Source organism: Camelina sativa, chromosome 3, assembly GCF_030686135.1.
Source record: "Camelina sativa cultivar CO46 ecotype springtype chromosome 3, ASM3068613v1".
In the NCBI taxonomy this organism is placed as follows: Eukaryota; Viridiplantae; Streptophyta; class Magnoliopsida; order Brassicales; family Brassicaceae; genus Camelina; species Camelina sativa.
The window spans coordinates 9184493-9199346 of NC_141882.1; the positions used below are offsets into that span (position 1 = coordinate 9184493).

Here is a 14854-nt window from a genome sequence, read left to right on the forward strand (position 1 = left end):
TTTTGGTAATAAGCCACCATCGTTTTCGAAGTTAAATAAGCCATCGTTTATTAAACAAGAAAATATTTCAAGTTGTTTGCTCTATGAGTTAAACAAGAAAACATATTAACTATTGGTCTAATATTACCAATTTATAGATCATGGATGCCAATTATCTATTTAGAATTTATAAATAGATAATCATCCCACACTCTTAGATCATGCATTTCTTTTGCACACAAAAATAAACTTATAATAATAGATTAATTTCTAATAAAGGACATAAAATCTCTCCAAAAATGTAAATGTTCAACAGTGAGAAGGTTAGCATTTTTGATTTTTTAATCAACTACAAATGTATATTAGAAAAATAAACTCACTCACATTCTTGTGAGACTTTTTTTTGTACATACCTTGTACTCCATAATCAATAATTAGAACTCGGACCTTCCATCAAATGGGACAAGGGAAAGAGACTCCCAAATTTTTGCTAAACTAGTTAGGTGTCCAAATTGAGTGACAAGAAAGTTGCCATTTGTAGTGTTTTTTTGGTCTGGTTTGTTTGTCTTTTGTTTGCCCCCATTTTCTCTCATGTCTTAGTGTATGTGTTTGTCTTGTGTTTGTGTAATATAAATTTCAGTGTGTTTATTTGCTTTATGTGAAATTTACTAAGCTTTTTTATTATTTTGTCCCACAAGTTGTTGCTAGAGTTGGCTCCTCTGTTTTTGTAAAAAACAGCTAGTTGCCATTTGCCATTTGTAAACAACCAGACAAAAAAAACATTACAAAATTATAAATTTGATTGTTTTTACCCATTTCTTATTATTATTATTATTTGGCATATTCAAATAATTTTTTTTATAAAGAAGATGTTGTTATGATATGGAAAAGCTAATATGTGGAATTACACGACTTCTTGGAGTCGAATTTCGGTGAGATATATTAGAACATGGTTGATGATTATAAATATTTGACCACTAGCAATGTTATAATGTGCGATGCAGGGTAAAGAATTTCTGGAGAGTTTGGTAAGTGGAAGAAACAAAAACTTGGAGGAGAAGATGAAGAAGAAGAAGTGATTCGTTAGATAGATGAAGTACTCCGTGTGTCTCATAGACGGTCCTGCTATACATGGGACTAGTAGCAAACTAAAAGGAAAGACCTTAACTTTTAGATGTTAAATTATTGTTTCAATGAATGATACTGAAGATAACTTGTCATCAACACAGTCTTGTAAAAGTATTTACATTAATTTCTTTTATAAGATTTAGTGTTTGGTTCTAGTCATTAGTTATCATCGAATTCTATGTCTCATTCTCATCGGCAATGTTTAACCCAATTGGTTAGAAAATATATTAATTACTAATCAACATGTTTGTAAAAGTTTATGTGATTCGTTGAGAACAGATTCTTTTAATAATGAAAATAGACTTGCATATGGAACTCACTGCAATTTAAATAAATAAATAATTGTTTGAAAAAACAATTTAAATAAATATTTTTTGATCTCATCTACTTTATTAAACTATGCGAATGTATAAATTTACAAATAGAGTATATGATAGTTCGCGGCTCAGTTAATGTTGACGTTTTCGGGTAAACAAAAATATGAATCTATATAAAGATGTATATTACTCAATAAGCTAATGATTAAAATCGTCATAATCTATAGTTTAGTCGTTGTCAAGTGTGAGTTGTGTAGCGGCAAGTCCGGAATTAAAATCCTATTATTCCCAATTTCCTATCCACTTCCCATAATATACTCTGGTCTTGAATTGCAAGTAGATTCTACTATAGTTTTTGGATTTTGTTTTTCAAAAACCAATTTTTTTTCCATTCAAGATTTTACATTAAATAGATTTCCTAAAAATTAGGAAAACTAGTTTTTAGCTTTTCTTTACAAATATTAACAAAAACTAGAATCCACATAATTACAGATTTTAGGGAAAACTAACGATTCTTTTTATTTTTTTATGTTTCTTTATGTAATTATTTTAAAAATAACTTTCTTACAAAAAACTAAAATCTCAAAAATCAAAAACCAAAAACTAAAAACCAAAATCTATAATCTAAAAACCATTTAAAAACCATCTTCCATTCATGACCTCTATTGCATTTTTAAAATGTTAGGATTGGTATTATTTTTTAAATTTATTCAGGTTAATAACTTAGATTAAAAGACCTAGAGTTATTATTATTTATTTTTTTTAATTTCCTGATAGCTTAGGGAATCAAAAATTTAAAAATATAGTGTCGACAGAATGTATTCCTTTTCCTAGCAAAGCATATTCCATTGTTTTAAAAAACCAATTAGAAAACTAGAATTCAACTTAACCCATTTGATTTTTAAATATTCCGTCTGGGATATTATATCCAGTTGAAAGAATCTTCTATTTTATAGTTTGGATCCATTCATTTCTAATTTTGTCTTTAGAACAAAGAAAATATTTTTCATATTGAATCTGATGATTACAAAAGCCAAGTGGACAAGTTTACAAAGCCACAAATTACAAATAGGAATCAAGCATATGGTAAAACTCAGTCATCAACAACACAACCTTCGACCTCGACACTAAACCACCCTCCACTAGACCATCATCATCAGATCACCACTATTTTAATTAGTCATTTTAACATTAAAACTTAAAAAGTGATGTCGTTATAAACATTGTTAATTATCACTGATAACGAAGTTACAATTCAAAACTAAATGACAATAAGTATTAAATACACTAACTTTCAACTAAAAGCTTTTTTTAATGGTGCACGGAGCATTGCAAAATTTTTAATTGCCGATAATATTCCTCATTAAAAAAAAGAGAGTTGTTTCATTGATTCTACGAATAAAAAAATGTGTCGTATTTAGTTTAAATATACAATGTGACCCTTCAATCTCTTCCGGAGGCCAAAAAGTTCAGATTTTGCATTCATCGTACATGATAGAAGTATTTGTTAAATTATGATGTGTTTTGATTTATATATGAATGGTAATAACAGAATCTGGTGAGTTGATATTGTGATGTCTTTTGATTGATGGAATTTTCACAAATTTAAAATTTATCTTGTTTGATAAAAAAAAACTATTTATATATCAACAATTATATGAAACGTTAACTGGCTGACTTAATCAACATAATAACTCACATTTTTTTTTCAACAATTAATTTTTTTTTTTTTTTTTTTTGTCAATTTCGCAGTAATGACTATATACATTTTTGTTAGTAAATTGATATAAGAAGATATGAATCAAGTGATCAAAAAAATAAAAAGATATGAAAGGACTATAAGATTCAATTATACGATTCTTCTTCGATATTTCCCGGTAATGATCGAGATAATTATTGTAAACAATGTTAAAATCAGCGTGGACCGTTCGATCAAGAACGCTTATAGAGACTGTCCGATGTCTCGTATTGAAAACATCAAACGAGCAAAAAAAAAAACAAAAAATATTTCTAATTTTGTTTATTCGATTTTCCCAAATAAAAATATCATTAGAGGACGGCATTAATTGAGTCCGACATGCCTTAAAAATGATTCTTCTTTGTTCTTTCTACTTTTTATTTTTTTATAATATAAAAGTAAATATATTAAAAACCATCATCTTCCTTTTTCCTTATTTAAACTCCTCTGTTTACACTCCCCAAACTCTTAAGCAAAATTAATTGAAAGTGAGAGAAAAAAAAAGACACAGAGAGACTCTCTTTTGTTTAGAAGTTTTTAAAAATAATGGACGTTTTTGATGGCCTTCCTGATCCGATCATCGTCGACATATTGAACAAAGTTGGTGACGTTAGAACCATACTTCGTTGCAGCTCCCTCTCCAAACGTTTCAACTCGCTTGCACCACAGTCCGAGTCACTCATCCTCCGACTTGACCACTCCGAGTCTGATTCACCCAACATTTTCCGATCTTTATTCAACTCCTTCCACGGTCTCCTCTCTCTTTTCTCTAAACCGACCAAACCGATCCCAACTCCGGCTCTATCTCCGAGTCTCCCTTCCAAGATTCTCTCACATTTCGACAAGATCAGGAGTTTGGACGTAGAGCTTCCACGTGGCGATGTAAAACTCGAGAAAGGCGCAGCCGTTAAGTGGAAAGCCGAGTTTGGGAAAACTCTCAAGAGCTGCGTCGTCGTTACCTTCCGTTCCCCCGCAACCGTGTCTCCTCCCGTCGCCGTCGACGGTGAGTCGGACGCCGAGTTCGTGAATGGACTGAAGACGCGTGTGGTGTGTACGATAAACTCCTTGATGGCTGCGTCGACTCGTCATTACTTGATGAGCGAAGTCGTGAAGGAGCATGAGGAGATGGAGAGTTTGGTAATACGTGACGTAGAAGGAGAAGGGATGGTGGTGATGGACGCTGAAGGGCTTAGAGAGTTCAGATCGACGCGTGGGGAAGACGAGGAGGAGCGCGTGGTGAGAAACCGGAGGAGTGTGGTACCGAGCGTGAAGATGAGTATGAGACACGCGCCGTCGCTTAAGCTTAAGAGTAGTGGTGTATGTTTAGAATCCGCGACGCTCGTGATCGTAAGGCCAAGCGGAGTAGAATACGACGTCGGAGATGATGCTGAGCTGGCGACGGAAGCTTTTGCCGGAAACTGTATGTACGGTGAAGCGGTCGTCGCTCTGTTAAAGTGCAAGAAGACGGCTTTAGAGATGAATTCATTTTAATTAAACTTTTGTTGGGCCTTGTTTAATGGGCCTTGTGGATGATGCTTGTAAAATATGTTTTTCTTTTCGCTCTCTCACGTGTGCCGTGTGCGCATTTTTATAATACGGTGTACAAATAAAAGTTGGCTTTACACTTTTCTTGGCGTTCAAATTTGGTCAATCGTTCGAAGCATATACGGATTTTGATCCTTGCGACAAAAAGATTCATTAACATGGCATGAATGGTACCTAAAAACGTCAGAAGTTTATTTCTAAAAAACGTCAACCAATCCATGTTGCATCTTGTGATCAGTTTAGTATGAAACCTATGTAGCTTAAAAGTACACAAGCACAGTATGAAAGATACATATACATTGTTCTAATAGGCTAATAGCCTATTTAAAGAGTTATTAAAACGTGGACCGGTTAGCTTAAAACACTAATAATTTATGAAAAAAGGCATGATATAACATGATACTAATTTAAGAAATGACGGCATTAAAATCATGATTCCGTAACATTACATGATTGATAGAAACTATATAGATGTGGAATTATTATATATGCCACTCGATTGTTTACCAAACATAATTGTCTTTTTTGGACGTTGAAAGAACCATACATTACTATAGCTAGTTCTTTACCGCCGCTAAGCATCATCACCTTCTTCAGTTCTTTAAACTTATATTCCCTCCGGTTTTATTTACTTGTCATTGTCATTCTAGAGAATTTCACGCAAATTAAGAAATTATGTAAATTAACAAGTTTAATCTCACAAATAATTTCTTATTTTATTTATTGTGTTAATTTAATAGGGTTATATTTGAAACTTTATTGTAAAAGTTACATTGGTAAATGAAAATGACAAATAATCTAAAACAAAAAAAAATCTTTTTAGAATGATAAGTAATAAAATTTAAAATTAAAAAAAAATCTTTATGAGTAGTGACTTAAAATTTAATCATCAATGGTTTTAGATTCCTTTGCTTTAAGTAATAAAGAATCGATAAATGATTGATTCTGATATGATTGAAAACACCTAATCTATTCCTGTAATCATTGTCGTAGGCTCGTAACCATCGAGTAGCATTATGACCAAGAGGTCGTTGATTAATCATTAACACACTAAATAAATCACGTTATTTGTACTTTTCAAAGCTGCGGAATTATATAAACGTGAGGTTTATACGATCGCATATGTGGTCCATACATTTAACATGATTAATTATCAAAACGTTTTAGTTCTTTGCAAACAAATTGTATAACAGATTAATATCTCTTGTAGTTGTTAAGCAAAGCTTTTTATTAGTGCGGATATTAGCTCAACTATAGCCCATAGTCACGAATGATGACTAAATCCAAAACACTAAAGAGAAGTGGTAGCCAAAACCATTTTAAAATTGGCATATATATATGTGATGTTTGATCAAGTAATTTTCTGTTCTAAGCATTTAATTAAGCAATCTTTAGGCCATTGGTTTGGTTATGCTTTACAATATTAATAATGTTAAATAATTTCATATTCGTAGTGAAGTTCTGATAAACCTAATTCTGTTTTGGATTTCATAGGAGAGATTCAAGTCGGATTGAATACGAGAGATACAAGTCAACATAGTTTGCATCAATTCAAAGAAAAAAACGTTTTGTCGTCAGTTCTCTTTCATTCATTTAATCTGGTATAGTAAAGTTGAGATCATCAACCATCACCATTGTCACATTCGTATCCGCCTTAAAAAAAATCTATATAAATAACAAAATGTCTTTTACACCGATCGGTTAATATATATGCGTAGAGTTTTATAAAATATTAATACATGGTTCGTGGTTGATAATTGATACTTGATGGTAGTAATCAAAACCACATAATGATGATCAGTTTACTTTAATATATAGTTTTAAATAAAAAAGATTTCTCAAAAGCTAAAGCTTGCGAAGCTGTCAGCACAAAGGTCTAAAATAAACAAAATTTAAAGGAAAAAAAAGAAGAAGAGGAAAGCAATTTTAAAACCAGTAGCAGAACTCATAAAAAGCTAAAACCACCATCATCAAGATCGATCCTATATATCTAAGAAACAAATCGAAGAAGAAGAGAAAATCAAATTGGAAAAAAAATGATCAGAGGAGGAGGAAAGTCTTCAGGTTACTCAGCAGATTTGATGGTTTGTTTCCCTTCAAGAACACATTTGTCTTTACCTTCCAAATCCATTTCTACCCCTTCTCCTTCCTTTAACCGTCGTCAGAATGCTCCACACCACCGCCGCAGCCTCAGTAAGCTCTCTGTCAGCGGCGGTGGAGTCCGTCAGAATCGCGGTGGAGGAAGGGAGATAGCAGAAGAACCAACGTCTCCAAAAGTCACGTGTGCTGGTCAGATCAAAGTGCGGCCGAGCAAAGGCGGCGGTACCGGTGGGAGCAAGAACTGGCAGTCTTTGATGGCGGAGATGGAGAAGATACATAGAAGCAAGTCGGAGAGTAAGTTCTTTGGGATCAAGAAAGATGTCATGGGCTTCTTGACTTGTCTACGTGACCTCAGCTTTGATTTCCGGTGTTTCGGTGCGTTTCCTCCTGTGGATGTGATCTCAGACGATGATGGAGAAGAAGAAGAAGAAGAGGAAGAGGAAGAGGATGAAGATGATGAAAGCTGGGGGACAGTTTTCTCGAAATGGTTTATGGTTTTACACGAGAAGCAGAACAGTGAAGAGTGTGTTGACGAAAAGGAAAACGCGTTTTCTGATGTAGAAACTGCGGTTCCGCCGCCAAACGCGTTGTTGCTGATGCGGTGTAGATCTGCGCCGGTTAAGAATTGGTTAGAGGAGAAGAAAGCAGAAACAGAGGAAGGTGGTAACACTGAAAAACTGAGCGGAAGAGAAGAAGAGGAGAATGATACAGTGAGAAAGAAGAAGGATTTGAGATCGTTGATGGAGGAAGAGACGAAGAAGATGAATTTGGTAGTGATGGATTACGACACAAACTATTACAAACTCTCTGCAGACATCGCCAAAGAAACTTGGGTTGTCGGTGAAATTCAAGATCCTCTGTTTCGTAGTCGAAGCTGGAAGAAGTGATCTTTTTACTCCCTTTGTAAACATTAACACTTTTTCTTGTAAACTTGAAGTAAGTTTTTGTATTTACAATAATACTGTTGTGAAAAAAGATTTGAGACTGGATTCATACAATGTTTTTACCTTGTTACGTAAGTCCAAGTTTTTGTAGGTACAATTTTTTTTTTATTACTAGATGAATACCGGTGCTATGTGCGAGCTTATGACTTACCGTTTTTTAAATAATTTTGCTACTGTATAAATATATTTTTTAATATATGTAAAGATTATTTTTCTTTTCTTAAATTGTAGAAATTTTGAAAAATATAATTTGATGTTGATTTTTTTAATACTTCACGTAAGTTTTCTCATTTTGTAATTGAATTATTAGATACATGCATGAACAATTTTGTTTAGAGAGATTCTTGTCTAAAACGTCAAAAAATATATCAAATAAAAGCTTGATCTAAGGAGGCATATTTTGTAACAAAGAGTTTTTTAGTTAACTAAATTTTACATTTACGTTAGCTCCTCAATTTCTTGAATATAACTCTAGAATTTGTTTTTAATAAGAAGTTCATATAATTTTCGTTTTGACAACTTTTAAATATTAGAATATGAATACCAACATTCATGAATTTATTCAACTATCTTTCTCGTTGTCTCTGTATTTTTCTAAACTAACATTCTACAATTTTATTCAACTATCTTCCGTTTGATAGTTAACAAAACCTTATTCTTCTTCATATATAAAAATTTATTTTTAGGGATAAACTTTCATGAATTTCTCTACAATATTAACCAATATCTTCACTACTGATGCAACTCTTCAAACTATTGACAAAATTGTAACGCGTTAACCATATGTTCATATATTCATGGTTTACGCCAAGAGTAAGAAGTGACTCTTTGATTCACTCCTGATACTCTTTTGACTTTTGGTTATGCATCTGTTTTCTTGATACATGTTCTAAACCCCTTTAAATTTATTTAGTTAAATATTGAAACTGTTTGTCATATAAAAGAAATAGAAAACATGAAAGATGTTTTATATTTCTTTTAGTTTAGGTTTGTTTGCTTTTAATAAGGATAAACATGTAGCATTTTCTCCTGACGTATCACTCAAATAGAGAGAGTTGACCATCTTTCGTAATTACTACGTCTGGTGCACAAGTCTTTTATTACAAAATTTCTTACTACATAATATGTATGTACGTGGCCCAAGTTTGTGAGATTGATAAGTGATGGTACCTTACCTACCAAACAATTCGATTTACTCAAATCATGAAAATCAAAAAGTCCAGTGGTAGAATATATGATTGGTTAATGGCCCAACTAAACACACAATAAGAAGTGGGAAAGACATGCACATGATATCATCGATATGTTTCAAGCCCATGTATATTGAATTATAGTTTGATCCAAATACAAAATCTGGTTACGTACGAACAAGATACTAATCGACGTAAACATAAGCTTTAGTGCTTGACGTTGACGCAGAAGCAACTGATACTTTGGATGGTGACCCGAAGAGTGGAAATTGCGAGGAAGTAAGACTCAGGGAAGCCATAATACGCAGCTACTAGCAATTAAAAGTGGTCAAAAAGTGAGTAGCTTGTGTCAGAAGCCATCGTTTTCGTTGCCTTCCCTAATTTGGAAACTATATTAATGATATTCCTGGTCATACTTATGTCTTGACTCAAATTTATACGAACAAGAAATAGAAACTATTGACTATAGGAAACCAATTTCTAGAGCAATAGTCAATATATTACGGTCTGTCTATTAAGATCGATGATTATATCAGGAAACTCCAATAAATTCCACGTAGTTTCCAATAAAAAGATGATACGTCTGTAGACAAATTATGAACATATAATTTGTTTCACGAAATTAAATTACTTTGATTTCTTACTTTTGTTTTGTTATTGTTCTTGTGTATATGTAATATAATATAGCATTCAAAAGATTTGTTATCATTTTAAAAAAAAAAAGAAAAAAAAAAAGATTTGTAATAGTTTTGTTTCACGATTCTTTTATCCACAGTTAGATACTGTATTCAGTTTTTTTTTTCTTTTTAGATACTGTATTTTCAGTTTGCGCTATATATATTGAATTGTATTTTCCAAAAATATACGTATATCGAATTAGTGAACTACTTTTTTCCTCGGTTAAGTAATATATGCAATGCTTTGAAGCGTTTAATATAGAATAAATACACCAAAGTTACAAATGTGGGTAATTTTATTTATTTATAATGAATGACTATTGACATTAGAGTTAAACATTTAAATCGACGTGGACCTTGAGCCTAAACAATATGTGTTATTCTACTTATGTTTCATAGCATTATATGAATACATTAATAAGAAAATAGCATGTTACTTTACGTTTTAAATAATATTTTAAGATTTAACTGTTAGATAATTAAAATTTCTAATTCTTAAAATGCTTAGAGATGTAAATTTTAAGAGTGTTTTGGTAATAGGCCACCATAGTTGTCCAAAGTATGTAAGCAAACATTTATATATATATATATATATATATATATAAAGATTTTAAGTTGTTGGTCTATGAGTTGAAAAAAAGAAAGAGTTAATTATTGGTTTATAAATAGACAATCATCCTACAGTCTAGATCATTTATCTCTTTTACACAAACAAAAATACTGAAACATATAATAATAAAGACCTTATCAAGAACATAAGTTCTCTCCAAATATTAACGTTCAACTCAGACAAGGTTAGCATTGTTGATTTTTTAATTAACAACAAAAAAGAATATGTTTGAAAAATAAACTCACTCACATTCTTGTGAGAGGGGACATATTTAATTTTAGAGATACATACCTTTTTTTTTTTACTTATATTCTAAAATAAAACGTATCTAATAGTCCCCAATTATTTTTGTGTAATTCAGATCTCTGACAAAGATAGTAACAAATGAGTAAATCTTGCCCTTTTAATCGCATACTCTTTAAATCCAATTGACTTATTATTATTAAGAGAATTAAAAAGTTTACAATAACACATCATTACTTAATCGCTTAGTAAACTAAAAAAAAATATATATAATTTGTTTTTAAAAACCCTTCCCTTTCTCTCCTTGCTCTCTCTCTCTCTCTCTTTCTTAGTGAGCTTCTCAAACACTTTTGTCTTTTGTTTTGTTTTTGTTTCTGTATAATTTGTGTTGTGTGCCTTTTAGATTGTGTTCTGTGTGTGTTTTTCTGTTGAACAAACGAGAAACAGAGATGATGATGAGAGGTGAATTTGGAGAAGCTTCGTCTCCTCCTTCGTTTCTCTCACGTTCTCCTTCTTCTCCTCTTCAAACCCAATCACATCATCACTCTCAAAACTTCAATCGTCATAATCAAAATCTCTTTCTCGGTGACTCAGCTTATAGTTCGAGTAGGTTCTGTCTCAGATCACCGTCTGATTACTCGCTTTCGAGTTACTTCTCGAACGGGTTGTGTTCTTCTGAAGATGGTTCGTCTCAGTTCGCTTCTCCTCCACTCGATGGCATGATGATGACGAAGTGTAATCTTGGTGGTGATGATTTGGGTCTTTGCGAAAGTTTCGATCTTTTAAATGTTGGTGAAGAAGGAGACAAGACTCTTCCTCATGTACGAACAGATCAGACACATCACCATTACAACAACCAAAGGAGCAATTTTGGAAACTATGAAGCTAGTGGTGGTGATGGTGGGTTTCGTTATTACTCTGGTTTTGGTTTTGATCAAAAGGATCAACCTTTACTGTTCCCAAACCAAAACGATCAAATCCTCAATTCTGTGAATTTAGGATTGCAGAGTTTTAACAACAATTACTCTGTTCCATCAATGGTTCATCGAACATTGTTTAATCATCAAGGCAGTAGCAGTAACAAGCCTCCTCAGAGTCTTCTTCCTAAAGTATCTGAGTACCAGGGTTATGTTTACATAATGGCTAAAGATCAGCATGGATGCAGATTCTTGCAGAGGATCTTTGAAGATGGAAGTGCTTTAGATGCTATGATAGTTTTCAATGAGGTGATCCCTCATGTTGTTGAGCTTATGATGGATCCTTTTGGGAATTATTTGATGCAGAAACTTTTAGATGTTTGTAATGAAGAACAAAGAACACAGATCATACTCATGGTCACTTCTGAACCTGGTCAGCTTATTCGTATGTCCCTCAATGCTTACGGGTAAGAGTGTTCTGTATATATTTATGTTTACTATATGATCAGTTTGATGTTAAGTTAAAAGGTTGTATTGTGTGTGTGTGTGTGGTGAAGTACTCGAGTTGTTCAGAGATTAGTGGAATCAATCAAGACCAGGAAGCAGATTACTCTGGTGAAAACAGCTCTCAGACCTGGATTTCTCAATCTCATTAGGGATTTAAATGGGAATCATGTAATTCAACGTTGCTTACAGTGCCTTAGTACAGAAGATAACGAGGTAAAAAAGAGAGCTTTGTTTTTTTTTCAATCTTTAGCTTATGGATTACTGATATAATTACTCTTTGTAGTTCATCTTTGAAGATGCAACAAAGTACTGTATAGATATCGCGACACATCGACATGGATGCTGTGTGTTACAAAAGTGCATTGCTTATTCCAGTGGACAACATAGAGAGAAGCTTGTAACTGAAATCTCAAGAAACAGTCTCTTCCTTGCTCAAGACCCTTACGGGTAAATTTTACTGTTTCATGTAACAAAGTATTGAACCTAGAGACATCAATGTAATAAGATTCTTTTTCTTGATCAAATTGCAGGAACTATGCAGTCCAGTTCGTTCTAGAACTGAGGGATTTTTCTGCGATTGCAGCGATGCTTTCGCAGTTGAAAGGGCATTATGTAGAGCTTTCGATGCAAAAGTTCAGTAGCCATATGGTGGAACGATGCTTAACACATTGTCCAGAGAGCCGTCCTCAGATCGTGCGTGAACTCATCTCTGTTCCTCATTTCGATATACTAATTCAAGACCCGTATGCCAATTTTGTCATCCAAGCTGCTCTTGCTGTCACCAAGGTACAAAAGCCAAGTCAAGTTTGAAAGTTTCTTTTAATATTCCTAACGTTTTGATTCTAGAGTGTTCAAGATTTTGTGGGATGTTAATGACAGGGTTCACTTCATGCCACACTTGTTGAAGTCATCAGGCCTCACTCGATTCTGCGTAAGAATCCTTATTGCAAAAGGATCTTCTCAAGAAATCTCTTGAAGAATTGAATTTCAGAAGGCTCATTCTCTGGTGGAAATAAGTCTGTAATTTCAAAATGTGTTGTTGTTGTTTTCTTCTTCCTCAAGTTTGTTTGTTGTTATGAATAATCTCGAATCCTACTAAGTGATCACTCTAGGCAATGTCTACTATTCAGACGATGTTCTCCTGTTGTTATTTCATGTACTAATTTGTTCTTGGAATGAAATTTTATGTTGTTGGTACCGACCAGGTTTTTTCTAAATAGGTTTCGTCTTATGAGGCCACTTTATTTAATTTGGTTATAGTGAAACTAGGAAAAAAAATTCTTTTGATGTCAAAAAAAGAAGAAGGGAAATATCAAATTATCTAATGAATGAGATTTCATTTTCCCGATACTAAACATCTAAATATTGAGATATTAAGATAAAAGATTTGACTATTTCCAAATCTGATTTTCTAGTATGTAAAATTAGGTATGAAAGATTCTAATTTTGTTAGTAGAACTATTGTTATGAGATCGTGATATTTTTGTTATAGAAAGGAGGATAATAACTGATTTTCAAAACAAATGATTTTTATTTTATTTGGAGTTCTATGTTTAGTAAATTAATTGAGATATTTACGCTTTGAAACCAAAAAATGAGATATTTATGCTATGGATTCGAATATTTTGCAAACTAGTTGAGATTTTAGTTGAAATTTTATAATCAGTATTAATTTTAACCAAATATCTTGTAGTAAATCTCAACTGACTTGCAAAATTTTCGAAACTTTGAATCAATAGAAATATGTTGGTACGAGGTTGAAACCTACTTCCAAGGACTAATTAAGATAATATATTCAAGAGATCACCCCATAATTTTGGAGATGCTACTTCAAAACGGATTATTTATAGCGTAGAAACCGTTCATCGGATCAAAGTAGATTATGTGCCATCTTAAAATTCGTGGTTTTTGCTCAAACTGAACGATAATGTATAGAGAAACCCACATTCGTCAAATACAATGTTAGATACAAGCCATCTTTAAAACAATTTTACAGATGAGACTAGAAGTTAATTGCGTCCAAGAATTTCATGAAACACTTCGTTATTAATTCTTAGGGGATTTGAATATTGTGATTCGTTGGTCGTTCGTGCCTTCGTGGTATAGAAGAATGTCCTTATACGGTGATGGGCCAACAACTATAGGATCTAAATTGGGCCGCTAAGAAATACATCTGTCTGTACACTGAATATTACGTGATTCTGCTCAAGCAAGGAGAGAAGGATTGGTAGAACACTCTCGTCAATGCAGAAAAATATGAATGCGCACAATCAACCTAAAACTCTCACTATTTTTTTCTTTTTTTTTTGGACAACAAACTCTCACTATTATAACTTATAAGTAAACTCTCTCACTAGAACTTTGTGTTGGTTGATGAAATAGAAGAATGATTAATGGTTAAACCGAGCCAAAAATATTAACACAGTTTTAGCTCAGAAATAGTAGTGATAAGATAATCAAAACATTGATTTATGTAGCTTATCGATATAAATTTTTTTTGACAAACAAACAAAAAGGTCAATATAAAATGAAGTAATAGTATTGAATTGAAAATTGGAAATTATGGTTACATTTATGAGGACCTTGTGAGGATGAAGAAGAGTCGTTAGAGCTTGCTTTAAATGAAGTCGTTAATATAGGTTTAGCTAACCCCCTAGTAAGTCCTAACTCTTCCTTTTCTTCTTTGTGTTTATAATATACGCCCAAGGCTTAACTAGATGATTAAATACTGTATAAGTAGGTTGATCCGATCCGTTCCATTTTATGATTAAATCTATTTTACAATTGAAGAGAACTATGAGAACAACCCTTTTTTAATAACTTTTTATAGTAAAATGTTAAATGTGAATGCATATATTATGAAAATGTAATCAAACTTAAGTAACTTTTCCACCGGTATCTTGATAACTCACGCATCATCCTATAGAAATCCGAATAACGTTCATGGACTCATCTTCAG

General features: G+C 32.6%; 2 protein-coding genes and 1 pseudogene across 3 annotated transcripts; all 3 read left to right on the forward strand.

Moving 5' to 3' along the window:
- Positions 1-495: 495 nt before the first annotated feature.
- Positions 496-7826, forward strand: LOC104776344 (uncharacterized). The gene is made up of 2 exons (XM_010500384.2): positions 496-535; positions 6553-7826. The coding sequence occupies exon 2, from the start codon at positions 6744-6746 to the stop codon at positions 7692-7694; it is 951 nt and encodes a 316-aa protein (XP_010498686.2). The 5' UTR covers positions 496-535; positions 6553-6743; the 3' UTR covers positions 7695-7826.
- LOC104776343 (F-box protein AUF2 pseudogene) lies at positions 3636-4788 on the forward strand (annotated as a pseudogene). Its single transcript, XR_015586799.1, has one exon. The product of XR_015586799.1 is annotated as an F-box protein AUF2 pseudogene (transcript).
- A 2874-nt stretch (positions 7827-10700) lies between the features above and the next one.
- LOC104776345 (putative pumilio homolog 8, chloroplastic) lies at positions 10701-13092 on the forward strand. The gene is made up of 5 exons (XM_010500385.3): positions 10701-11855; positions 11946-12108; positions 12179-12342; positions 12426-12681; positions 12775-13092. The coding sequence occupies exons 1-5, from the start codon at positions 10921-10923 to the stop codon at positions 12877-12879; spliced, it is 1623 nt and encodes a 540-aa protein (XP_010498687.2). The 5' UTR covers positions 10701-10920; the 3' UTR covers positions 12880-13092.
- Positions 13093-14854: the final 1762 nt, after the last annotated feature.

Coding starts and splice junctions, on each gene's coding strand:
- LOC104776344 (XM_010500384.2), top strand. CDS start 6,744: ATGATCAGAGGAGGAGGAAAGTCTTCAGGTTACTCAGCAGATTTGATG.
- LOC104776345 (XM_010500385.3), top strand. CDS start 10,921: ATGATGATGAGAGGTGAATTTGGAGAAGCTTCGTCTCCTCCTTCGTTT. Junction 12,109..12,178: donor TTAGTACAGAAGATAACGAG/GTAAAAAAGAGA, acceptor TACTCTTTGTAG/TTCATCTTTGAAGATGCAAC. Junction 12,343..12,425: donor CTTGCTCAAGACCCTTACGG/GTAAATTTTACT, acceptor ATCAAATTGCAG/GAACTATGCAGTCCAGTTCG.